At 39.4% G+C, this 27,399-nt stretch overlaps 2 protein-coding genes across 3 annotated transcripts in view; one reads left to right on the top strand and one right to left on the bottom strand.

Annotated features, from left to right (window-relative positions):
* Nucleotides 1-27,399, bottom strand: part of GLDN (gliomedin) — an 87,930-nt gene that overhangs the window by 51,252 nt on the left and 9,279 nt on the right. The window lies entirely within an intron of this gene.
* The window catches only part of TIPE3 (TNF alpha induced protein 8 like 3), a 41,434-nt gene continuing 35,406 nt past the window's right edge, over nt 21,372-27,399 (top strand). The window contains exon 1 of the mRNA XM_031616584.2: nt 21,372-21,572. Coding sequence (XP_031472444.1) covers nt 21,521-21,572 — 52 coding nt within the window. The 5' untranslated portion in view covers nt 21,372-21,520. The remainder of the gene's footprint in view (nt 21,573-27,399) is intronic.

The following is a 27,399-nucleotide window of genomic DNA, read 5'->3' as shown; positions in this document are numbered from 1 at the left end:
CTAAATACTGTTAGAGGTAGAGATGGAGTCATTCCAAAGTCATTGAAAAGATACAACTGGAGACAAATCTAACCACCAATGGACAAGACCTTACTAGTGTTATTCTGACTGGTACTGGCATTAGAAAATTATCTTCACATACTAAAACTGTTCTCCCAATCTACCCAAGTGGAATCTCTATATAAATAGATATACATATTATTTGGCATCAAGGTTGATAGAAACTTAGTTAGTCCCAAAATGATTTCTGAAAAACTGTAAAGGTCTGTTGGGATTTTAAGTATAATTCATCTAAACTTAATTATTTTGATGTCTTTACACTACCTCTCTTTCCCTCATTTTGACATTTTTATATGCCATTTTACCCTGTTGCTTGGTTAATTTAATTTAGTGCGTCTATGGCATTCTTCCACAGCTCATAGTATAACAGGAATCTGTAATGAAATATCAGTTATTGAAGGAAGTTGATTTTTGTGTATTAAGTGATTCTTCAATGAATAATTCAAGTCCTACTTCATGTGGCCTCACCACACTATCACAAGTAATTATCAGCTCATGAGTCCAAGAACTTCCATAATAGCTCTTTATTCTTTAAATAATTGCTGGGCAAAATCAAGACCAGTTAACTCTACTGCAAAGAAAGATGGATTTGATACAACATGCACAAAACCATTAAAATGCGTGATTGGAGATGAAAATACCTCCCATAGGATTTCAGTCATTTCAGTCCTCCTTAGTTTTAGAAGAGCTAATTAGCATCTCACTCAATGCTTTATAAACTTATCCCTACCTTGTAATGACATGGAGATAGAGACGAATTTCATTCTCCATTTAGCAGCCATTGAAAAATTCTTGGCAAGTAATTACAGATCATAACATCTATATTCAGAAACTTCACCTTCTAACACCTGCAAGCGTATTCGTCCTCATATTCATTCCAACAAACATTGGAAGAAACTTTTATTCAACACTGAAAAATATAACGGAGACATGAGAAGAGTATAAATCAGTATTATTATAATATTAAGTATGGTGCTAACCGCATTAAGAAAATTGCCACTTACTTCCATTTCAGAAAGCACATTATTAAATTCTGTAAAAGGATTAGATCCAGCTACTGAACGAAAGCAGCTGCAAATGGGTTTTTTTGTGTGTTTGATGGGAAGTGAGATGTTTTCAAATGAAATTTGACTAGCTCAGATGTATAAATAAAAAGGAAGCTTTATTGATTTCATCTTCCTTCTTGCATAAAGGATAATGTAAAGAAGTCAAATTACAGAAATGTTATCATTCTCTTATATTACTTCACCTAAGGATCCCAGAGCTCTCTGTAAGTATCAGTCAAGAATTGAAGGCAGAACTGACTTGGTAAACTCAGGTCCCACAGAGAGGTTCTGGTAAGAAAAAAAACAACTAAAAAACAATTAACTGGTTAGCTCAGTAGCTAAATGTCTGAGAGCACCTTAGCAGACAATATTTGATCAGAACCCCAGGGCACTCAGAGCATAATCCAATTAAAACACCTTTGCCAAGATGTCCGTATGTATGGCCAGAGTCTGCTCTGCATCTGCGAGATTCTGTGAATGGTATGAGTAAATAAGATGTAAGTATTTGTCTAGTACCACCTAAATTGTATGATCAAACAACATAGCCAAAGATTAGAAGAGCAGGAAACATAATACATAGCAATACTTCGGTCAAAACATATTGTAAGACTCAGGGATAGCAAAAAGGTAATTGTTTACATACTGTTATTAGGTAGATCACCAATGAAATTTTGGCTCATGCCATGCATATTCTTTCATTGCTGGGAAGCGTACTGCTTAGCATATCTAGTGCTAGAACCTCAATTTTATTTTAATATTTACTTAAAATTGTATCAAGGAGTTACTGCTCCCCATTGTCAGTTCTAGCTACTCACTAGGGCTCTTTGCCATAGAAGAAAATTGTCACCTAGAATATGTAACAGACTTCTAAATTTTACTTAAATTTGAGTCAGGATCTGAGTTCAGGTAATCATGGAGCCATATTTGTATATTTATATTTGTAACAATGTGGTATTGACATACTAATATTATAACATATTGAAAGCCTAAGTCTGGTATGTTCTTTAAGTTGTAAAGCAGTTTGTGAATATCTCAAAGCAAACTACTGAGCATCCTTAAATTTAGAAACCATTTACTGAATTTGAGTTGAAGTCTGCTAACATAAATCTATTTCTTTATTGACAGGAAGGTGAGGAGTAGACAGGGAAGAGTTACCCATCTTTGAGTATTCAAGGAACTCTGTAGAACTGGGCACAAGGATAGAGCATGAACAGAGCAATAGAAGATTAAACCAACCCAAAAAGCTGTTTCAGCAACTGACTTCTAAAGAGGCTGATTAATTAGCATGGTGTTTTTGTGTAACCGCAGTCTTTCAAAAGAAATACCACAGACTAAGCTTGGATCAGAGTAAAAGATTGCAATGAATATTTCTGCAGTCGAGCTTTTGCAAGTCCAGTGATATTTATATGTTAGTCCACCATTAGAAGAGTCAAAAAATAAATTGAAGTGCGACATTTATTCAACAAGACTTTTTACACAGAACTTACAAAGTGTGGTTTACAGGAATCGATTTCAATATTCTGAGCAAATCTAATGAAATAAACCCCACCAATTTTGCATAAGTCTTAAGTTTTCTTCTGAGAACGTGGAAAAAATAATTTTAAATATATTGTTTTAAATTATTCTAAAAATTTTAAATATCAAATGTACAATACTCTTCTATTTAATTTGCACGAAACAGCAGCGCCTACGCACAACATAAATCCCAGAGCAAGTCTAAGATAACTAGGGACAACTAAACCCAAACCACTACATTTATTGAACAAAAAGAATTGCTTCTATTGGATCAAATTGGATGTACACTTAAACATATCTGTCACACTCAGAAGGAAGGCAGAAGCCAGACATGTGAAATAAAACAACGAGGAATGATGCTTAGACAAAAATCTTCCTAAAACATCTTCAGTTTAATAATCCCACAATAGTAAAAATGTCAGATAATAAATCTGATTGTGCACTCAAAATTAGCTGTACAAAAAAAGCCACGTCAGGATTTTTTAAATGAACTGGGGAACAAGTGCCATCAGATCTACTTTAAATCCTCCAGTATCTCTTTAGAATTAAAGACCTTCTAAAGTCAAGCAACAAGAACAAAACAATCATTGCAAAGTGTTTTCAATTAATTGGCAGAGCATGTATTTCATGTATTAATAGCAATGTCTTTTTGCCAACTCTTTATAACATCTTCATGCCCATAGCAATGACTCACAACAATAATGTTTGTGCACTAGATAAACAGCTGATAACAACTGTAACAACTGTCGTCCATGGCAACTATGCTGTTAGGTTGTTATTATTAAAGAATATCTCAGGAATCATTGTTTTAAGGCAGTAATTATACTAAGTGTGGACTTGCACCCACAAAAGAAGGTGCACACTTTTCACACAGTCATTGTCAGGATTTTGCCATTGACTGCAGACTGCACAGGATACTTGATCAAGATATCACGACAAAAATACAGGCGAGCAAAGAAAATCTGGTAGCATCACTAAACACTGAACTAGTTAATATTGAGGATGGGTGGTTGTTTTATAGGAATATGCTCTATAATAACACGTAGAGCATTCTGTGCCAGCTGTGCACCTGTCTCTATGTATTCAAGAGGAATCTGTTTGGCATAATGTACTTACAGAATATTCATCATACATGCAGCATAAAGACCCATACATACGGTACAGAGTAGGGGAGTATTAATGTTTGCCTCAAGGTTAGTATTCCTTGAGTATTTCCTAAAGTTTGTTGAAAGATATCAGTACACTGAAAGAGAATCTGTTCCTCGCAAAACTATTTTTCAGAGCACATCATTCATTAACAGCCTCAGTTTTTTCTTATTGGAAAATATGATTTTTCTTATTGTTCAAATACATATAGTATCAATCAAATCAAACTGTTTATTTGTAGTCATCTCTTTCTGCTCATGCACCAGAATTGTATCTTTCACTATTAATTATTTTACAAGAAAGACATCTTGCTGTTCTTGTGTCCTTTCTGCTAGATTAGTCTTCTCTTCACCTTTGTGACTGTTATTAGCTGAGAATAAACAGGGAGCTAATTTTACATGAGACATCCAGTTCCAAGGAAAGTCTCAACCATCTGGAATGGATGTGAGAGGATTCTTGACACTCAGTTTTATCAGGCTCCCATATGGTTCTGAATTATTCTCTTTTCTTTTGCAGAATAGCAAAGCGATGCTCAGCAAGATTTTCTACAAAACACATTCCCCCAGCATTCGTTTGTTTATTTCATGTTGTCTGATCAGCTTGTTAAAGCCACTACAGGATAGATGGAGTACTGGTAAAAAATAATATTGTAGAGTATCACATCTTGCTGGCTAGAAGTGAAAGTACTCCAACGCTCTCCAGAAACAAAGGTCTCTCAAACTATGTTTGATTGCATTTCTCATTACTACAAACTACCAAGCTACCAAGTCTGACCTGTTACCTCTTTTTCAACCGTTCAGTAACTGGGTGTTAGCCACAACTCTTCTTTGGTACTTAAGAAATTGCTTTGCTAATATTTAGACTGACATTTTTAAGTTATTTTCTCCCAGCCTCCCTGCATCCTGTTTTCAAGCCGATCCATAGTAAGAGGTGTTTCAGGAGAATATTAGAAATGGGAAACTCTTATCCTCATCATTATAGAGTCCAGACCAATACCGATCTATAATTATGGTCTAGGACAAAACGGTTCAGAAAAATATCAATTAAAACACTAAACCTCAACCCATGCAATATCCCAAAGACATTAAAATATGAGAAACTTTCCAAGCTAAAGAACAGATATAGTAGCATCAGCAGATTGCAGTTTGCTTCTCCTTCACTGTCACAGAATGCAGCAAGCACGACAACTGGAAGCCATTCAGCAGCTAAGCAGTTCATCACTTTCATGCTTTCCAAAATGTTTTCCATCGAGAACAATAAATTCTTTTGTGTTTCACAAAAGTGGAAAACATTTCAACGAAAAAAAGTTACTTCACTTCCACTTTATATAATTCTTACACCAAATTAGCATGTCATCCCCACACACCTACACGAGCTGTACATTTACAGCAAAGGCAGGAAAACTAGCTATGCTTTTGGCTGAAAACAGAAAAAAAAAAAAAACCACACACCCCCTGAAACATAACCCTATGAAGAAGCAGAAGCTCACTAGAAAATAGCTTTACTAGTAAAAGCAGAGATCATATCCAACTCTAATGATCTTTGTTCTTTGCAATCAAATATTGCTGACTACAAGAAGCCCCTGAAGGCACAGGAAGGTTTTCCTTTTGTGCACTTCAGCTCAAGCTTTATGAATTATGAAAATTTTCTTAAAAGACTGAGAAGTGAGAGGTAGAGAAATGATGGAAAAATCTTATCAGGTTGAAGACATTTAGAAATCTGAATCCTTCCTGCACTAAGTGCTTTCTAAAAGCTTCCATCACTACCATGTCACTTGCAGGAGCAGGCACCTGAATGTAATTTACTCCAGGCTGCTCTCTTGTTCAGCTCTCAGCCTGAACAACCAGCAGTCTGATTTCCATCAGGATCTTTTCCTATTTAACACATACTGTTGACACACAGAAATGTGAAAGTCTAACATAGTATGTCCCAGCTATATCATGTGTCCAGGTTAGCTGCCTGAGCACAATGGCTGGCATTTAACATGCTAGGAAGTCTTGTTGAGTGTTCTCTTTCCTCTTAATACTCTTGCCATGAAGATATTTCAGACACTGTAGCTCTTAGAACTAGGTATTATATAGGACATACTGTACTGATTTTGAAGTCAGATGGCACCTGGAGTTCTTATATCACCACAGCAAGTTGTGAACTGTGAGAGGCTTTTTTTTTATCAAAATTCAAGATATTGCTATTAGAGTCTGTTGGAAAAATGTGACCAAATAGCCCTACATGAAAATTAAAAAAAAAAAAAAAGCACAAATCATGCTCCTTCCCCTTGCTTTTCATTTGATCTACTATTTGACCACTCATAAATATTTTGGCTAGCATTAAACCTCAGATACTTGCTCCATCACAGCAGCAGGCATTATTTGATTACATTTCACATAATTCTCAACAGATTTTCACTCATGATACCTGTAAAATTCTACAGAATCCAGAAGACAAGACAAATACACATAGGCTGAATTGGTTGGACTATGGAAAACGTTGCTGAAACAAATACAAAGCAATCAATACAATCTCTCTGTCACCTCTGTTAAAGTATTTGTCATAACATCGAGTATTTTGCCTTAATGTTTAAGGGAGCTTCTGTAGCAGGGAATATAAACATTCTATCAAATACCACATTTTATTAAAAACAAACAAACAAAAAAACAAAAACAAAAACCCTAAGACCCTGTACTGCATACAAGCGACAGACACTAAAAGTCAGTAAAAGATCGTTCTCTTCCCACTGTTCCATAATACTTTTACTTTTATTTCCTTTCAGCATAATCTGACACAATTATATTATGTTTTAATCTATTAAGTTTATATAAAGATTGTTTCTAAGGGCTAGACAGCAGGTCAATATGACAAAGTACTGCAGCAGGATACAATGCAGCTGAAGTATGATACACTGAGCAGACTAATATATAACTAAGTCTTCTGGGAGTAAAAAGGAGAAGATTTTCCTTGTTGAAGTCCTAGAATAATGCATCTCATATTCAATTATCTTGTAAATTAATCTACAATACGTTGCAAAATAATATTGAATAGGACTTGAACAGTAGGATATTTTACACAAGTGTGTTCTTGACTCAGGGTTATGCTCACAGAGTAACTGCCTGCTTTTGCACTTCTGAAGTCAGGGAGATGGTAATAGGATGTCTCAATAAAATCTACTTTTGAAGAATAATTTAATTATGGAAGTCTGCATTCCACTCTTGAAAAATTAATTATTTTCTTGATTATCATTCTCCCACTTGATATCCTTCCATTTGCATTGCTGTCTCTTGAATAAAGCTTGTAGATTACTGCAAATATGGAAGCAATTTCTTTCTCCCTGCTGCCTGCTGTGATAGTTCACAAAAATATAGCATGGTATTTCTTAAATATAAATAAATATAAATATATATTTAAATATAAATATAAATTAAAAAAAAATCCCTGGAGGCATTCTCACTTTAATTTCTCACCTATTCAGTTTTGTTTATTACCTCACTTAGAGAAGTTTTTATTCTTTACAAAAATCAAACAAGAAGATTGATAAAATGATATGAAAGTAAAAATCTCTTTCTCCAGAAACACGCAAGCATTTTGAGAAACCCTACTCCTCTTTCTTTACACCGGGTGCATCCAACATGTGGCCTTAAATAGCCTGTAATGCAGGCACATTAAGATCATAAGCTTATAACATTACGACATGATTTCCAGTGGTAGTTTTCACGAGTTGATTGTGCATACCTTGAGTACAGACTGTATGGGCTACAATGGAATGGAATACTGTGGAGGAGTGGGCACACTGCAGTGCCAGCTCTGCCTCTCACACAGCATCACTCACAGCCAAGTCAAAATCCAAATGTTACGGGCCAAAGTCTCTTAACTTCATTGCTTAATCTTTATGCTTACATCTAAGGTTTGAGCATGCTTTGCCCATGCTCCAGAATCATGCCATTTCACTGACTCCACACTGAGCCTTCCTCTAAGCAGAACTCAGTAGTTTTGCACAGCATGGCAATAACTGCACTTTGGTACTTGTAGTCATCTCAGAACCAGAAGTACTGTTTCAGACATACGGCAGAAGCTACAGAAAACAGTGATACCACTGACAGATTGCCAAAAGTGCCCCTTTTCCTTCAAGGCTCAAGGGGTAAATCACATGGGGATAGACACACACAGCTCAGTAGTAACTATATCTTAGATAGTCTGAACCTGTTCTTTCCCACGCCCCATTCAGTACTGCTTCCCTTAAAAGTCAAACACATTTAAAAGGAGGGGATTTGAATCAATTTCTTATAACCAGGCACACAAATGGAAATTTGAGTACACTCCAGCCAAATGAAAATGAGATAATCCAAACAAACAAACAAAAAATCAACAGATCAAACAGGGAATTCTGTTTTTCTGTGTTTTTATTTTCTTCCTCCAGCAAGTGTTCAAAGGTGCTGAAAGGGTAAAATTCAAAACTTCTCTGTAACAACATGAAATGTACATAATGATGCTAACATAGTTCATAATCTCTGCTTGACTGTATGATTTTGAATTATCAAACTGAAAGCAATTAAGTGCTCAGAATGATTAAATCCAGATGAAGACTAAATTAATTAACTTTTTAAAAAAGGAGCACTGCATCTTCTGGTAATTAAATTTTATTAGAAATTGGGAAGCAGAGGCACAGGACTAAAATAATTTATATAATTGATCCATTGTCTTCTGGATGAGAAAGAAACATAACTAATGCATGGCACTCACCAAAGGAATCATAATTTTTGAGAGACTGAAAGGTCTCCTCAATAAACCTTGTTTCAAGAACAACATCTCAGGTTAGTTCAGAAATATATGAACTTTAAATTACATTCCTGACACACAAACACACCAGATCAATCAGTTGGGAAAGATCTATACATTAAAAAAAAAAGGGGGGGGAGGAGGGGAAGGGGAGAGGTTTAATTTATCAACACTTCTTCTGCAAATCTGTTTGACATTGCTGGTTTGGCTTGGGATAGTTCAAGAAGAGATTTGGATGATAATCATGTGGCTTTCTTTCTGAACCGTGAGGAACTGAAAAACCCATAGCTCCACAGAGTTAGTACATGCAAAACTACTCACAATAATTCAGGGACTGGATACAGTGGCCTTGACTTGATTCCAACTTTTCTTCATCTCTTTTTAAAGCAGAACAGGCCAAACCTGACATCACTTACCTAATCTTCCTAGTTTTCCAAACATTACTGCATTAAAATGATTTAACTGAAATGAAACGCTAACAAGATGATAAGGGAAAGATCAAAAGTAAAGATGTTCAGGAATTGGCACTGGGACTATGATGCATCCATTTACATGCTGCATTTATGCAAAAGACAGTTGTGCTTCAGAGATTAAAGGCGAGCTCAACTCATTGGCAATTATGCAAAGAATACAGATCAGCAAATGAAACTGCTAAAGGATAGAAATGAACACAGCAATACAATTGTTTCTTTAAAAAAAAAAAATCTGTTTCTATTTTTATTGTATAGTTTTCCTTTCTGTTCAGTAATGAAGAGGAAGGGACGTAAGCATCCAAACTTGAGCCCCCATATGTGGAAGAATTTCCACTGATGCATATTAGAAAACTGGGCATTAATTTCTTCTAATTTCAGTTAGTCTTTACTATGGGACATCTGTTCTTGCAATGTTATATTATTAACACTTTCTGCATGCTCTTCCAGGACAATCATTTTGAAATGATGTCCCCACTTTAAGTGCTCTAGAATGTGCTTTTTAAAAATGAGAATGTCAACACAGCCCTCTTTCTTCATTATGGCAACAGCTGGATTTCTATTTCTAAATAGAGAATGCAAGATGAAACCAGATGTAATGCAACATGCACTGCAGTGAAACTTAGTCACTTAGTGACAAACTTAATGGTCTGCATTATGCAGAACAAAAGGGAAATACTTGTTCCTTGTTAACTGTTTGGAATGTGTAAGTGATAAATGAGATCCAGCTCCAAATAATTCCAGATATTTTTTAAGAGCCAAAATGCATTTGCAGAACACTTTCCTAAAGCAAAATCAACACTTGTTAAAAAAAAAAAAAGAGAGAGAGAACAAGAGAAAGACTGGAAAAAGGTGGAATCAATCATTCCTTTTCCACTCAAATTTCAATGAGTTTACGTAACTGAGGCTGAACTTTGAAGCTCTTGTTTGAAGCTTCAAAATCAACACTGCAGAGGCAAAGTGATGGCTTCATCCATCAAACAGCATTAAGTCAATGTAACATTGTACTTGTAGTAGAGCTGATTGTGAATTTCTAATAAAATATCTTCTCATCTGAAAATGTCATTTGCTGAAACTGAACACCTTCCCCAGAAGTTTTTTTCTTCCAAAAATGTAACCTCAGGCCAACCGCGCTATTTGGCAGAAGGGAAATTGTAATCCCAAAAGTAAGATGGGTTTATTTAAAACTGTTCTTTCTGTTGGCAGAAACTTAGGTTGAAGCCCTTACTTTAATGAACATTTCAATTCTGCCTTGTTTTATGGGTTTGTAGTGGTTTTGGTGTGTTTTTTTTGGTTTTTTTTTTTAATTTGGGCAGGGGATGGGGCAGGGGGGAGGAAGAGAGGGGGGCAAGGTTTTTTTTGTTTGGTTGGTGTCCAGTACAAGTGAAAGAATATCTAGAACAGGAAATGTAAATGTATTCTAGGTCCTGTAAGTTTACTGAATTAATACACTGACTGGGGTTGAAAGAAGAGACTAAAGCTGAAGAACAGCTGAGAATTTCAGGCCATATGCATGCATAGCGAGCAATAACCATCTCTACTAACTCTGATCAATCCAGTGTGGTAATGATAGAGGGAAGGTGAAGAACAACCTCACCCATGAGCAAAGGGCTTTGTTATCATTCAAAATAAGTTACTACTTCATTATACAAGGAGCACATACGGCTTTCTTATGGTGCATACATCTAAACAAGCATTCCTTAAAGCAACACTTATAGAATATCTGAACTGATTTAAAATAGATATAGGTCTAATACAATTGAATACTTCTTCAGAAAATATTTTTGCATTGTTTTGTTACTGAAGGAATTTTATTTTAGCTACTAATGCTAAAAGAAAAAGCTTGGCAAACTTCATTCACCTCTTCTATAAGACAAATGTACAGTCCAAAGAGTTAACATCTCCACTGAGAGACCTTTATCTGGACAAGAAACAAGCTAATCAAATATGCTTTGAAACTTGCTAGCCTGCCAATACTCCAGCTGTGTTACTGTGGCAGACAATGCAATGGGAGTGACATCCCCATCATAATAAACAGCTAAAATAGAGACAATTCTATTACAAACTAAAATGCACATTTTGTCATCTGTTACTATAATACACAACTGCTGAAAATAGGGTCTAACAAATAATGATAAATATTCATTAGGACACCATTAGGAAGCTATGAAAAACATGGTCAAACTGAACTCGCGTTGCTGGCATGGCCGTATTACAAGTCATGATACCTTCTCTCTAGATGCCCTCTCAACTGATTCTGAGCAATCCTTTGTCCTAAACATCAGTAGTTCATATGGATGCTCAGGATTTCACTGCAGATTATTAGTGCCACGAATAACAGGTTTTTTAAGGAGGCACAAAAGGAAAAGAATCTACAGGTAGGCTGTAAGCAGCCAGGGAAGAGACAAGCAGGAATAACTGACCAGCCAAAAAGAAAGAATGAATCCAGAAGGCCCATAGTGGAGAGAAGGGGAAAACTTGAGGGGTGTCATACACATCTTTCTTCTGTTGCTCCTGTTTGGAGTGCAAGATATCAGAACAAGATGGAAATCTGCAAAAGACAAAATGGCAGCCCTACTCCATCCACACACCATCGCGCTTGGCATATTGTGTCTGCAACGGATGGCTGAAATTCAGTTTTCAGCAAATGTTTCAGCCCTCCACCTGCTGGCTATACGTAGTGCCTGCAGCCTGCAAGTCAATAGCCAACAGTTTAGATCCTGCATTGGCAAAGTCCAAACTTGGTACTACTACAAGGTAAAACACCGTGTTCGTACCTCACAAAAGGAGACTGTGTCAGCTGAAAGGTTACTGAAGCTACAGTCTCAAGATTATAAATGATACAGCTACAGCTCTACAATACGAAAAAAAACGGCTGGAAATTTAGATAGATACCAATTTAGAAACCAAGGCCTGAGCTACTAATAAAACAATTTGCTCTTTTCCCCATAATTTTTATATAAACACTCTGCACTGCATCTCAACTGGTCATCAGCTTATCAAAGTACTCTGGGGAAATAAATGAGAATCCTTTTTTTCAGAATATGAAACTAATAAAAGGCATATTCCTCTTAGCTATACCTATAAAGGTGGGTTAATAATAACAGGTAAAATCTGAAAAAGGAGCAGGTAAAACTTCCTAACTATCTTGAGCAGATTACCAATAAAGGGAGTGAAGAAACATGAGCCAAACAAAAAAACATTGCCACCTACAGCGTGAGGTTGAGGCTTTAATAACCAAATATCTGTAACAGTCTCGAGATTATTCCAAGAAACAACCATATTCCAGTCCTTGCTCCACCCGTAAGTGCACAGGAAAGGAGAGACATTCTCTATAAATCAGAAATAAGAGAAACAGTGAATAAAGGCTGAGTCATCACAACCAGAACTCCAGTTTCCACCTACACTTGCACATACACAAGATGAACAGCATTGTTTATGAACACTGACACATCTTAATATCAAATGAGTCATTACATAAGGTATTTCAGGATTTTTACCATAGCATGTGGCACAGATATAACAAGTGGACTGCTTAAATCCAGCCCACATGTTCTTTGTCCAGCACTTCTTAAGGTTGCCTTTTCACACAGCATGTATTTTTCTCTGCATTAAGACAATCTCACTTTAAACAGAAGTCCACTTCTGAACTGAATTTGCTATCCTAGAGTAAGTCTTGCTGGTGTTCAGCGTGGTCCTGCATTATCTACAGCACTAACTGTCCATGCTTGTACATTTCTTACATCTGCTTTCATTTCTAATATCCATCCTCAACATTGAAAAAAAAAAAATTCAAGCTGCTTAACCACTTAACCAAGGAGAACATCTCCCTGCTGGTTCCTGTAGTTCACATCATTTGACTGCAACAGTGCCTCAGCAAACTCAGAATCAGTCCTCACTCCTGCCCTGTGATGCTGTGAAGCAGCAGCAGCACCACAGGATCCACGCCTCTCTGACAGTGCTGAACACTGCTTTTTACAACTCACACACTCTTAGAACTCATTAGAGTTCACTCATTAATCCTTCATTTAAAAAAATTAACAAACAACCAAGATTACTCAGGTCCAGTTTTACCCCACATAAAACATTTTTAACTCCTGGACAACATCACGTACTATATAGATCCTTTTCTTGAAATACATAGTATGCTGTTGGAGCTACATGGTACCTGGCTTTAACAAGGTTCTGTAGAGGCAGTTTATGGGCATGTGGTCTCATTATTTGAGCTGAGGTTTGTTATGTGTGAATCCTTGTGAACAATTGTTCTTTAAAGCAGTGGAAATATTATTTCTTTAGCTAATCGACTACTATGCTTGCTTTGGTCCCTGATATTTGTCCTGCAGCATTTATGTTTGTAGACCTTTTGACATCTTACCATCATTCTTCATATTCTTTCACTATAACACCTATTGCAGCAGTCGATCTGCCTTTAGGCTTGTGATCTCCACAATGAATCCACATTGATTAAGCTTGCTACTCATTTTAACCACGGACACAGCACTGGAAGTGTGGTTATATAACCAGCTCCTGGATGCTGCCCGAAATCTGTTGCTTTACTTCTGATTTCAGGAATGAAGTGGGCCTTCATAGCCTTGCACAGAGAAAGAGGGCTTGCATTCTCATATTTTGAAACGCAGCATCATCTCTTCAGGTTTTGCTTACATGCTGAGTACTCCCAGCAAGATGCTGTCAATCCACACACCACTACGATATGACTTGAATTCAAGACATACATATATTATTTTAAAGGTACCCTGCGTCCCTCGAATGTGTATGCAAGAGAAATAACTCACCTCGAAGTGGTCTGGACAGCAAGTTTCTATGTAATTTCATTCTCTTTACTGGGAATATTGTAGGATACATGTAATCTAATTGTTTATGTTGCATGTTCCTAAAACAACCATAAAACGCAATTTTAAGTCTGGGTTGATAATATTTGGTTATTTATAGATAGGTGGCTAGCAGAATGCCATTTGCCATTGGTCATGAAGTAATGCCCACATGCTGTCAGATGAAGATGTTTCCATACTGCCCTTAAAGTCACATCAAGCTCATCAGAAACCACAAACAAGTCTATTAACATTGTACTATTTGCAGTAAATTCCATGGACATCTGTGAACTGTTCCACATGCACAAAAACAGCACCTATGATAACCTTTAGTTGGAAGGGTGCTACAGTGTCCATCAGAAGTTGTATACCAAGACTGATCTCAACTATTATTTTGCTGTTTCAGTCACAGGTATCATTCCTGGACTGAAATCCCCAGCATTGATTCTGTTATCTTTCCAATGCGTAGATAAGTCAGATGACTAAAACAAGAATGACAGCAGCCAGAACAAAGGAGCACCACATCTGGTCAGCTGCAAATCGCTGCATACTTTAAGACTTCTGATAATATCTAACTTGAGAATTGTCATAAAATTAAATGTGCAATCCTTTGCAGATCTTGGATTTTTTTTTTGTGAGAAAGTACCATACCTTAGTAATTTAAGAGGTCTAGGCAATACTATGATGTGAATAAACATTAGCCTCCAAAATACAATGGTATGAAATGTTCGATGGTTTCTTTTACCTCTGTTGAATAGTGGAAAGCAGTACAGAAGAAGGAAGAAAAAGAATTTGTTATTTGCTTATGTATAAAACAAACAAACAAAAAAACTTGAAAAAATAACGGTATATAAAATCATCCTGAACAGAGTACAGTACAGGTCCTCCACAGTCTCCTAGCAACAAAATTTTCTCTGCTTTCTCAGAGTATCATGAAGTTGTGGAATCCTCCTCCTACACATAATTTGAAATCAAGGATGAAAACACAGGAATGACCCACCTTACTGGCTAGAAGCTGAAAACACTTTCAAAGCCTGCTGAAACACAGATCAGCAACAAGCAGCATCTGTTGCTGCCTTAACTGTATTTTACTTGCAACTTAGCCATGATCAATAGTTAAATGTAGCAATTGGATAAGCAACCCTGGTAATAACAACAAAACCCAACAAAACGTGGAAAGAGGAATGTGACATTAAAATAACTTCAGCAACCACACCAAAAATTAAGATTAATGTACAGTAGTAGAGGGAAAACTGATTTTAACTGGCAGCTCTCCACTGGCTTTCTCTAGATTGCATCTGAATGAGGTCAAAACAAAGCCCATTCCCTCCAGTATTTTCAAGTGATTCCCTTAAAATAGTGCCTTTATTTTACCAACCTAGAATAGAGAAGGCAGAAAGAAGATTCATGTTCTGGCTAGTCAATTTAATCACTTAAGATCAGTAATAACAAAATTTAAAATCACAAGTTAAATAAGCATCTAATTTATTAGACCTTTGAAATAAGAATAGCCCACTTCCTGGCCATGAAAACAGAGAAGAAGTCATGGCCTAACCAATGTGATTTGCTCATTGTTTCATCAGAACTTTTTCCACCAACAGAACTAACAGGTGCATTTTCACTTCCAGAAAATAGCTTTCATTTCTTTCATTACTTAGAATGGAATGTTATGAATGAAAGAATTTGTTAATCTACAGCAAACTGCAGAGACGATTTGCCAGCTGGGCATCCTTCTAAGCACAGAAAGAATTACCATCCCTCAAAATAATGGCAAAGGATCTTAATAATAATAATCACTAAAGGAGTACAAAAATACAAAATGCTCGGGAAATTCAAATTAAGGTTCAATACTGAAAGCCATAATCTACAAGCAAAATCCTACTTTTCAAGGGAATAGAAAAGCAACAAATCTAACAGTCATACATTAGACATGAACATTAGAATGACATTATGTCATTCAGCCTTGATGGAAATCTTTTTATAAGATGAGAGAAGAATAGCCTACAGTTTTAGGGAAGAGGAAGATACTTGGATCTGATCAACTTCTTACTGTTTCTACTAAACTTCCCTTGTGCTCATCAACCCATGGGCTCAGTCTATTTTTAAGCAGGTGAAAAATATCAACTGACAAAATTATTTCTGATAACCTACCAAGAGCAATGAAGTTCAGTGCAAATAAAACCAGAAAAAATATTATTTTTCCAACATCTTTTCACACTGATGCTAAGTTTCAGCCCTAGCTTTAAATCCAACGCACCAGGAAATGCCACAGCATAGTTTTACACCAGTACCAGGATACAGTCTGGCTGTGACTGCTCCCTCAGCTCTTCTTTAAGTCCACACCACCAAGGCAGAACACAACTCAAGTCCAATTGCTGAAAATATGTCCGTACAACATTAAGTATTCAGAACTGATGCCCTGCATCCTTTACTATAGCAATGTATATAGGCAAAAAATACTGCACTCTTTGGAATTTCTCTCCCCAACATAGGACATACGCAGACTGTTTAAATGAGAAGAGTCAAAACTCTACATCTCTGAGTGTCTAATGGCACACGAGTAAGAACTGAAGTAATACAGACCCCTTGTTCAATACTTGAATTCTAAGTTTACAATTTGAATTCGCAGATCACCCACCCACCCAGATTGTATTACTGCAGCTACAATTTATTACAAATGCACACAAATGTAGGAGAGCTGCTCCAAAAGTAAAGCCTCCTATTTAATTATGTCAACTCATCATGGCAGAGGCAGATGCTGGTGGGATGGCAGTAGAGGCTGAACCTTCCCCAAATATTCCATTACATTTTGTTGACGTGTGACAAAAGGCAGCTGAGGGGCAAATTTGACAAAATGGCATCTGACATGAGAGTGCACATGAAGCAAAAGGATGGAATTTAAATTCCTTTATGGGGAAAAAAACAGCATCCATCAACATTCATCAACACCTACTGCCCATTTATGGAGACCAAACAGAGGATGTGAGCACAGCAAGGTGGTGCATTTCAGCAGTGGTGACAACAATATGAAAGACAAGCCATGCTCCACACAGCCGTGCAATTTTTATTTATTTATGAATGTGACATGCAGACTCTTGTTCACTGCTTGTCAAAATGCATGGCTAATGATGGTGTCTATGTAGAATCAGTGTTTTGTAGCTGAAAATCTGCTCTATCAAATAATTTTATTGTCCTTTCTGTGTCTGTTTTAGTTTCCATGGAAATAAATAAGAGGCCTTACTTTTGGAGCAACCTACATGTATATGTATACTGTATATGTATACACATGCTGGCTGGCTTCTAGACATGAGTAAGAATCTGATAGTTCTGAGATGACAGAAGTACTGACAAAGAAACTACCAGTCTTTGGTATTGGTAATTATACTTTACCAGTCATTATGCAGATAGATTTCAGGTTGTTTCTGGTTTCCCTGTGATGTCAACGTACAAGTATGTAATGAAGGTGACCATTACACAGTATTTTCCATGAGTATATCAGACTGTGGGAGATGCTGCAGAGTGTTGAATACACTCTGTAGAAAGAGCACTTAAAAGGCATTATCACAAGTTGTGAAGGAAAGCATTAGGAATCAATACTACAAATACTACATCCTTGATGCTATATATATCTAAATACTATTAAAGCGATCTGTGAGATCAAAGCATACAATCTTACATTTCTACACGTAGAGCCAAAAAGATTTAATCCTACCTTTGTGTCTTCACAGCCTAGAACAGGTAATAGAAACATAAAGGTGGTGATGTACAGGGGGGTCTGATTTAATGATGGAGAGAAATGAGAGTTTGCTTGATGGGGTAGGATGTAAGGCTCAGTTTGCAAGAGGAAACGTTAGGCAGAAAGGCACAGAGGCAGTTTGCCAGCTTTCTACTGAGCAGAAACGAAAAATCTAAGAGTTCAGGTTGGGCTCAAAAATAAAGCTAGAGCCCTGTGCACCACATATGACTTAAAAATCATATTATAATACCAGTCTCCATACTTCACAACAGTCCTGTAAGATAAATACATTGATGCTACTGTAGCTGGGCTACACAGGTATTTAGAATACAACAAAACTGTATGAGCACGTAAGCATGATATGCAGATAGAACAGTGAGGGATCTGTGTGGTGTTTTTTTTTTTCAGGCGGATCTCCAGCACTCAGATACAATGAGAGGGATTTCAGATAAGTTCCATATGGAGTGAAGATCAAGACCAGATGGAACAGAAATATGAATGGAGGGGCCATACAGCAACACAGCCACAACAGACAGCATGGTGTCACTGGAAGCACCTGTAACACCTGGGGCAGCTCCCATCAGCTCTGCTGCCAGCTCCCCTGGTCAGTTGTGTTTGTAGGGATTTGCTAATAAGTGTATTAAATGAGCCTTGAGAAAAGACATTCTAATTCCTAAACATCCTGAAAATCTTTGCATTTACCCTGGTGATAAAGGGAAGTCGCAGAGCTACAGGCAGTACTTTAGTTTGTAACACTAAATATTATTATGAATATACATAATTCATACTAAATGAACAAAAAAAAAAAAACAAAAACCAACCAACCACAAGACATCAACTTCCTCTATGTGAGGTTTAGTTTAATACGCATCTAACTAATATGCATATTGCTGTCAGTAAACCTTGTGCGTTCTTCTCTGCACCAGTATTGCAATGGGTGGAAACTCTGAGGCTCAGAGCTCGAAGCATATGGAATTTTCCAGGTCACATGTTAAGCCAAGCACCGGACTCCGCTGGGCAGGCAGAGGGAGAAACTGAATTCTAACCATATGTTTTGAAATGAAACAATATGCTCATTCTGTTATAGCTGAAGACTTCAATAACCGCTCTACATTCAGCAGCAATAAAAAGGGAAAGTAATATTGAAATAACATTTGCCATGGAATAGAAAGTAATTACAGCATAGAAATGAGAATGCCCAATGTATATATCACAAGTCTGACGCACGACAATATTAAGTTATATCATTTCCATCACAATATTTATTAGGACTCTCTTTTAAAGGACAAGAATTAAAACAAGTGGGATTCAGTTTCCACATGAAATATTCCAGACAAACACAAAAACACTTTTGCATTTCATAGGATCACGAAAACTGATCTGTCCTTTACCAGCTGAACGATGACCAGGGGTAGAGAGGTGTGAAAATTCAAAGCTTAACATCTAAATGTGATGGTAACAAAAATCCACACCAAGCTGGGTAAAGCCAGTGCCTAGCATACCTTGGAAGCACAGACAGCTGCATTGCATCAGTCTCATTCCATGACTCAGAGCACGTTGTACCAGGCAGTACACACACCCTCTTTGGGCAGGATGTGTTCCACCATTGCACGCCCCTGCAAAAATCATTCTGGTGTTTTGCTTTTCTGCCCTGCTTTGCTTACCTCACCCAGAATTTGTGAGGGTTGGAAATTACTGCTGGAACATCACTTAATCAAAAACAGTCCAGAAAATAAATTGATTTTAAAATACAAACCTACTCTTCCCATTAGCCTTAAACTATTGTACTGTTTCATTGGGGGAGTGCTTTTAATTTCCACTCCTATCAGTAAAAAGCAAATAAATAAAACAGGAGAGATACACAGACTAAACTCTTCCCAGCTCTCAGATTCTGTTCTTGCTGTGATATCTCTGATTATCTTTTGACTTAATCTCAGCATTTTCCTATTGCTATGTCATTTACATCATGCTAGTAGAATCCCTGTAATCGATGTGATGTGCACACACTTCAGATTTTGCATTTGCTCCTCGCAGTACAATCACAGAATCACTAAAATTTCAATGTTTTTCCTTATACTAACTTACTGCATTATAATCAGCAGTGTTTGCAATAACACTTACAGTAATGAAAGCAATTACAAACAAAAGTCAAAATTTGTTTCCATGGAACTGAAAACAAAAGCACTCTCATAATACCACAGGCCCAGAATCTGACAGCAACTTGCCAAACTGTTTTACATCTACTTCTCACTCTAAACATTGTAGATCATCTTCAAAATTTGCAAAATAATAAACAAATAGAAATGAGCTTTTCATACAGTTAAATCCTGCAAAGCACTGAAATTCAGGATACTAATGTGTGTGTATACCAGGGCCAGGAAGCTCCAGGTCTGCTGCTTCTTCAGGTTCAGACAGATTAGATGGCCAAGGAGCATACCAGGATTCACCCACAGCTATAAGGCAAAATCTGGCTCCATTAAAAAGCTCTTTTTTTTTTTTAATGAAAACTAACTGTCTGACACCTGCACAGCACAGAATAACCATTCATCACTGAAACAAACTTGGCAGGGCCTCTTGGTTCAGCTTAGAGAACCTTCTGTCACGGTACAAACAAAATAGAGAAAAGCCTTCATGTTTATCAAGAACATCAGGCACAGCCTGATGACAACAGGTAAACTCACACATGCAGATTGAAAGCAGTGTTTGGGTATTAAATATCCCCAGCAACGCAAAGATCCACATGGTTTTGGGAGAAAGGCAGTGCATGACCCATCCCTGGAGATGCTTGACATCAGGCAGGAACAGGCTCTGAGCATCTGATGGATCTGTAGGTGTTCCTGTTTGTTGCAGGGGGTTGGACTGGATGGCCTTTAAAGGTCCCTTCCAACTCATATACTTCTATGAATTACAGAATAAAGAAAGATCTGTGTTCTACAGCTACAGGAATAAGCACCTGGCTGGAGATTGCAGTGGTCTGCAAACATGGCACTGGCAGGCCCTCATGATGAAACTTATCTACAGCACAAATAGATCTGCGAAGTCTGTTTTAGGGCAGAATTTGGTTCTCAGTTATAAAAGTAGTCTTATCGTGAGAATTAAAGATACGTTTGGCCTGTAATTGCAGGAAAGCGAGGAGAGGTGAAGAGTGGCCAGGGAAAAAAATCTGCTGGAGTGCCAGACTCACTAGAACCAAACCTGTGGCCTGAACCACCTGGCCTACGAGATGGCAGAAGGCTGCAGCAGGTTGTGGGACATCCGCAAAGCGCACCACATCTCAACTACAGTTTCCATGCACAGAGTTGAAAGCAAACTTCCAACATAGCCTTCATTCACCAAATGGTGCTGGCAAACAGCCCACCAACAGCTGCCACATTCACCTCTCCAGTACTCTGCTGGGCGCTCGCTAAGCAACGAGAAGCGGCACATCTCTGCTGGCCTCTGTTATCCTTTTACCGATGGCAAAGAAGATGAAACAGGGATAGTTAAGGGGAAGGAGCAGTGAAGGGAAAGCGGTGACTGAAAGTCGGGGGATGTCCGCAAGAGCAGAAAGGGGAAAGACAAGTCACGGTAGCAAGCGCGGCAGAGCGCTGTCAGTTCGGTCCCATTTTGAGCCCAGAGCTCCAGCTGAGGGGGAGGCCGCAGCTGTCGGACAGCCCCCGGCCCAAAACCCCGAAGCCGCAGCCGGACGGCCCCAAACTCGCGTAACGGGGAGGCAAACCGCTCCCTCGCCGCTGCCTCCTCCCATCCTATCCCATCCCCTCCCCTCCCCTCAACCCGCCCGTCCCCTCGCCCCGGCAGCCAATGGCACGGAGCGAGGTGCTGCCTGCGGCGGCCGGGCGGGGAGCAGAGGAGGAGAAGGAGGCGGCAGGCGCTGCTCGTTGCTCGCTCCCCGGCTCCGGGCGCTCCTGAGCCGCGCCCTCGGTTCCCTGCCCCGACCATACCTGCAGCATGGACTCGGACTCCGGGGAGCTCAGCGAAGGCGAGCTGGTCTCACCTGCAGGTAAGGGGACCGCGGTGATGCTGGGGCTGACTGAAAGCTGCCGACGCTCAGCGTGGGGAAGGACAGCCGCCGTCCCGCCTGAGGGAGCGGCTCGCGGGGCTCGGTGAGCTCTCGGGACGGCGGGAGCCCCGTGCGCCGCACGCGGGCTGCGCGGGAGCAGGAGGAGCACGGCCGCTCTCCGTCCCGGCCATCGCCCGCCAGGGGACGGGGAGAGTTACAGCCACGCGTGACGTGACAGCCGGTTACATGAGCAGCGCTGGCGCTATTCTGAGCCATTGTGCTTTATATCCAGAGGGGGAAAAGTTTTCTAAGGCTGCTCGGGCTCCCGCTGCAGGACGGCGGCTGGCGGCCGCTTGCAGGCGGTCAGCCCGCCCCTCGGGCCCCCGGACGGCTTCGGTTTGCAAGCCCTAACTTTTCACCAAACGAGCATAGAAACGCTGCTGCGCTGCAGCCTGCGTAGTTCTTAGATGAGGCAGAAGGAAGAGGAAAATAATAATAATCCCTCCTGCTTTTCCAAATCTCCACATTCTCACGTCCTGTGCAGAACAACAAAAAGGGCGTAATCAAAGGGTGCCCTCTGCAAGCAGTGGAACGGAGACAAACTCGCATGAAGTCCAACGCTACAGAAGGGAACTGGCTCTACCCTGCTGCTGGTGCACAGCCGTGGGCTCAGGGCCAGCTGCCCAGGGCTGTGGTGGGGGCAGCGGCAGGTGCTGGGCGAGGGCTGACCAGAAGTGCAGGCAGACCCACATCCCCTCCACTGCCCGCCGCGCTGGCACCAGTACCTCTTCTGAGAGCATTAAACCAGCGTGAGACTAGCAAGTGCAATTGGAGTAGAGACCACCATAAACAGACAAAGTTATTGTGTTACATTATGAAGTAGTCTACGAGAAACACATTTTCACCTCCATCTGCTTTAGACCACAGCCATCTCTGAAATCTCGTAGCAATTCTGTTAGCACAGATGGGATGAACAACCTTAGGAAGCCATGAGATAAATAGGTGTCATCTCATCTTTGTAGTCTTCAATCTGATCCAGTTTTATCTATTAGAGGCATCTACTTGCAACAACTTGCTTTGTATTTTCTTATTTCTTCCTCTCGATTTTTAGTAAAACTGCTGACAGGTACTACAGTTCCTTACAGACATAAAGCTCTGTTAAGCTGAAGTTATCAGAGATCACCAACAGTTGCAATTTGTCATCCAGATACACAAAGCAGTGCCTGAAGTTACAAGCATTACATTTATAAAGGAATTAACATAGCATAGCCCCACATGCCAACATCATACTCCTGCAGTAAATAGATTTTTCTTTTAAATAAATTAAAAGCAACTATACTTAGAGATTGCCATAAGTGCATTTTATGTCATCACATACTAGCTGCCAAGAGCTGATGTTCATCATGCTCTTCTAAACTTTTCCTTCTTAGTACCACATGAGAGGAGAAAAACCTGGTATTTTGACTGAACATGGTAGATGCCTATAGATAAAAATTGGAATAGAGTGAAATCTGTGTTTTTGTCTTAACCAGCTGCAATCAGGTTTCCCTACATGGAAGTGTTATCGCTTGCTCTTTGTATCCCTCCATCCTCTCCTGATTTTTTTCCCCCTGCATGTCATTTGGTCTTTCTGTACAGTGCCATATGTGCAGTGCAGTGCCTCGCTGGCCGTGGGTGTCCTGCTGTCAGTCACTGCTGCAGGCACAGAAGCAGAGAGGTTGCAGCACAGCTTTCAGTCACCGTACCATACCCCACACACCCAGAGGCCAGGGGCATTCTACCTGTGGATTGCAGGGCAAGCAGAGTGCCATGGAGAAATATTTGGGTTGAAGCCCCAAGAACATCCTAGTTGTGGCTATTGATCTCAGGACAGCTAGGATTTCATGCCAAAAGGGACCATTTAGCTTGTTCTCCTTTAGCAGCCCTTGCACTCCAAGTACATACAGCAATAACTCCAGCTTGCACAGCTGCAATCTCTTATGGCCACTGTCCAGTTTTTAAAGTTGTTCACTTGTTCAAACCCAATGCGATACATTACTAATGTCTCAGATGCTGGTGCAACACAGATGTTTAAACCTTGTTCGGGGTCTGCTCCTCCTACACTACTTGGCCCTTTGCTCTGTCCTGGTGGAGCAGCACTGCTCCTATCACTGATGTTCGGGTCTGAGCAAAACAGGGGGCTTCGTGTGCCCCCACCATCTGCCACACGTGCTCAGCATCCAAGAGCCAGCTGGAGGTTTGCACTGAGATCCCAGCAGCCTCATTTCCTTTAATAGCTCACTTAAAGCCGAATCTCCAAGGAAGCAGAAGTAGTTTTTCTGTATTCTAAATGTGTTGTCATGATAGCATCTTTATATTTCTTTGGCGCAGGCAAAAAGCTCCTTATATGCGAGTAGCTCAAGATGTTAGCTCTACTTGAAAACAACAGAAACCACAGCTCAGCACACCAGAGCATCCACTCCACAGCCTCAGCTTCCACCAGCCCAGTCTGCTCATGCTCATCCATCACTGCTTTGCATTGAGTTGTTCATATAGTCAGGAATTATATATATACACACACACATATATGTACACACACACACAGACATGAGATATAACCCTGCTGAAAGCACTGAACAGGTCTTTGCAGTTCTGAAAAAAAAAAATGTGCATTTAGCACTACCTTCAGTGAAGTTTCTTGAATTTTATTATATACACTACAAGTCATAATGCTTTTCTTGTCCTATAGATAAGCTTCTGGAAGCTGAGCAAGTAATCTTAAAATAGAACATTGTTCCCATTTTTTTCCTGTCCACCTATTGAGATGTGTGGGGGTTTTGTTTGTTGGGTTTTTTTTTCTTTTTTTTTTTCCCCTCTCATTTTTCTTTTGATTCCTTCAGGAGAACAAGGCATTTTTCCCCCAGTTCTCTCACAGCAGCCTACCACATGAAGGTATGATCTGCTGTGTCACCTTTCAAACCAGTATTTCACAAAAATCCAGGTCATCTCCAATAGCAATAGCTTTAGCAGTGGATTTAGGAATTTTCCTTGCAAAGGAAAGGCAGCAGACCTTCATTTGGTGTGCATCGCCCTAGGTCCCTCAGCTGAAACAGCAGGAATTCAGCCAAATCTTTTTTTTTTTTTTTTATACAATATTGATTTAAGCCTTTCTACAAGCTACCAGGTCAGAACAGAGGTTTCTCTGTTTGTTTAATAGAACTGTTAGACTACACCATTAACATATGGTAACTAGAAGCTAGGTCTTTGAAACAATACTGATTATTTTCATTAGGCTTAACATATCCTGCAGAGTAGACTGTTGCTGGTGCCTTCTGCGGCTTTCCTCCCACTGAAGTCAAGAGAAATTTGGCCTAGGAAAGAGAGCGGTTTGTGCTCCAAGTAGAGCTTTAAATTGGTGATAGGATTTCTTGGAACATTAGCACTGTGGAGGCTACAGCTTTGTGTGATGCCAAGGAGAACAAGATGAAAACACCCTTACGCCAGGCTTGCATCCATAAAGACAGTGGGAGTCTTATAGTCTTCAATAGGGCCAAGATCTCACCCTGTGACTGCTGGCACAAAAACATCAGTGCATTCTAAAATATTTGATAATTTCTCTGAACTCTACCCTGAGGAATAAACACGTGCTTAGTAAAAACAGCAACAGATTTAAACATTATTTAGCGCTGTAAAATAGCCCGACAGACATGAATATTTTTTCCAGAGCTGTAATGTTATTTGAATCACAATGCTTAGCAAATTATTTTTCCTGAAAATTATTTACCACAGTGTGAACAAACTGTACTTTTGTGATATTTATCTTTTGATCCTTTTGCATATTTTAACATTGTTCTACAGAGCTCAATGCCGTTTGAAAGCCAATATAGTCTTGTAAATAGAAAGTTAATTTGACAGTATACTGTGAGATATTTAGTAACATACCAAATTATTGGTGGCATTGGTAACATACTTGAGTGCAAGCAGGCACATTGTAGTTCTTTTTGCAATATCCTGCTGGACATTTGAATAAATATTTATTTATTAAATCACAACAAAGTATACTTTGCCCCAGGGAATTCCTGTGTCTTTGAATAGGAAGGGTTTCAATTTAAGAAAAACACGTTTTGCTTTTACATGAAAAAAAGCAAGACACATGCAGAACAGTATCTGCTGGGCTTCAGGAAAGCAGGCAGAAGCAGTAGGTAATAGCATGCCGTAAGCATGGAAGAGAGAAAAAAGGACTATTTTTAATGGAAGCTGCAGACTCTCCTAAATGCTTTTGTAATTAAGTGCTTGCTAACACCTGTTTAACAAAGGACTCTCCCTTCTGCTGAAAAACAAACAAAAAAAAAAAGGAAAGCCGGTTTAAGCGAGAAGGACAGACACGAAGTAGCATGTCTCAGAATCCCATACTCCAAACCCTCTTACAGGGCTCCACGGGTGAAGGTGCAAGCTGTGGCAAGCATGTGCCCACGTTCTCTGCCAGGACAGGGCAGGTGAAAGACATGTCAGATGGCAGGGCAGCAGCTGCAGGGCAGGCCGTGAGCTGAGAGCCCGCCTGAGTGAGTTCTCTTGGACCGCCTTACTCTTCCCTCCAGAGAATGCATGGGCTGCTGATTGGCATGCAGACCCCTCTTCAGCATAGGGATGTCAGATTGGGAGCCTCATCCAACTGAAGAAAGTAAATCTCTGAGGGGCAAGAACCCAGTCATGCTGCATTGGTTGTACAGACCGTAAGTCATCTCATCCCTGTTAAGATGAGTAGACTATTTGTTTGAACAGGTCAACCTGTTCAGGCTTCTGTTCTTATATAAATCAAGTGGAAATACAACAAATACAACATTCATGAAGCAGTTGATTGAAACCTAAGCCCGCCTGTTTGTGCATCTGTGGACCAGACTGCTGAGCAGCAATCATGGATAGTATATGAAGGTATTATGAAGTAACACCCTTTCTCAGTAGCTTTGATGCACTCCAGTAAGAAATTCGTACCACAGTAAAACACATCCCTCCTGCACATGTCAGAAATAAAAGGCAAATGTCATCAAGATTTTCTTCCCACTTTTCAGAGGGTGGCATATTGAATCATGTGGTCTCTGAAGAGCTAGACATCATGGATGAACAGACTGACTCTCAGGTGGGGACAGTGGGCAGGCAAAGAGTCTTGTCTTACTGTTGTGCATAAAATTTTGCCATTCTTAATCAGAATTTATTAAAAAATCTGCGGATAAAGACAAACCTTGTCTGCTTATGCATAGGAATATAAAGCTGCGACTGGTCACAGTCAGTGACCATTTTTGTCTGCCCTGCATAAGCCTGGAATGACAGTGGATACCATTTGATATGACATTTTGGCATATGCCCTATATAAAGCTACACACACTTCCCCTCAAAAACCCTCACACCCTTTTCGTATAAATGCTTTTGTTTTTTTAAAAATCTTTCTTTGGATCTACCCCAGAGCCTAAAGAAGTCATAGCAGGAAAAGCAGGTCACCTGAATTTTCTTGGTAAAGAAAGTTGGAAGAATAAAGCTGCGAACCTTAGGTAAAAAGGAAAACAGTAAATCAGATTGATTCCTGATCACATCAGCTGAGTGAGAAAGTTCTTGAAGACCTGGCCTGCTTAGGAAGCCTTTTCTATGTTCCTTTTCCCTACAATATCACCTGGGGTGACAGGCCCTCCCAGGTCCCATGAAGTAGGAGAACCCTGTAACTTCTTAAGAGCACTTTCTGTTTTCTCTAATGAACTAAATAGAGCCTGGCTGTGGGCCCTAGCAGCGGTAACTGAACTGTTTATCTATTAATATACATTTTGGCACTGTTTGAGCCCACGCAAGACAGCCTCCC

The sequence above is a fragment of the Phasianus colchicus genome, chromosome 12, assembly GCF_987193195.1.
Source record: "Phasianus colchicus chromosome 12, bPhaCol1.hap1.1, whole genome shotgun sequence".
NCBI classification, from domain to species: Eukaryota; Metazoa; Chordata; class Aves; order Galliformes; family Phasianidae; genus Phasianus; species Phasianus colchicus.
The sequence above is the reverse complement of the archived record's forward strand: the minus strand, read 5'-3'. Positions and strand labels throughout refer to the sequence as shown.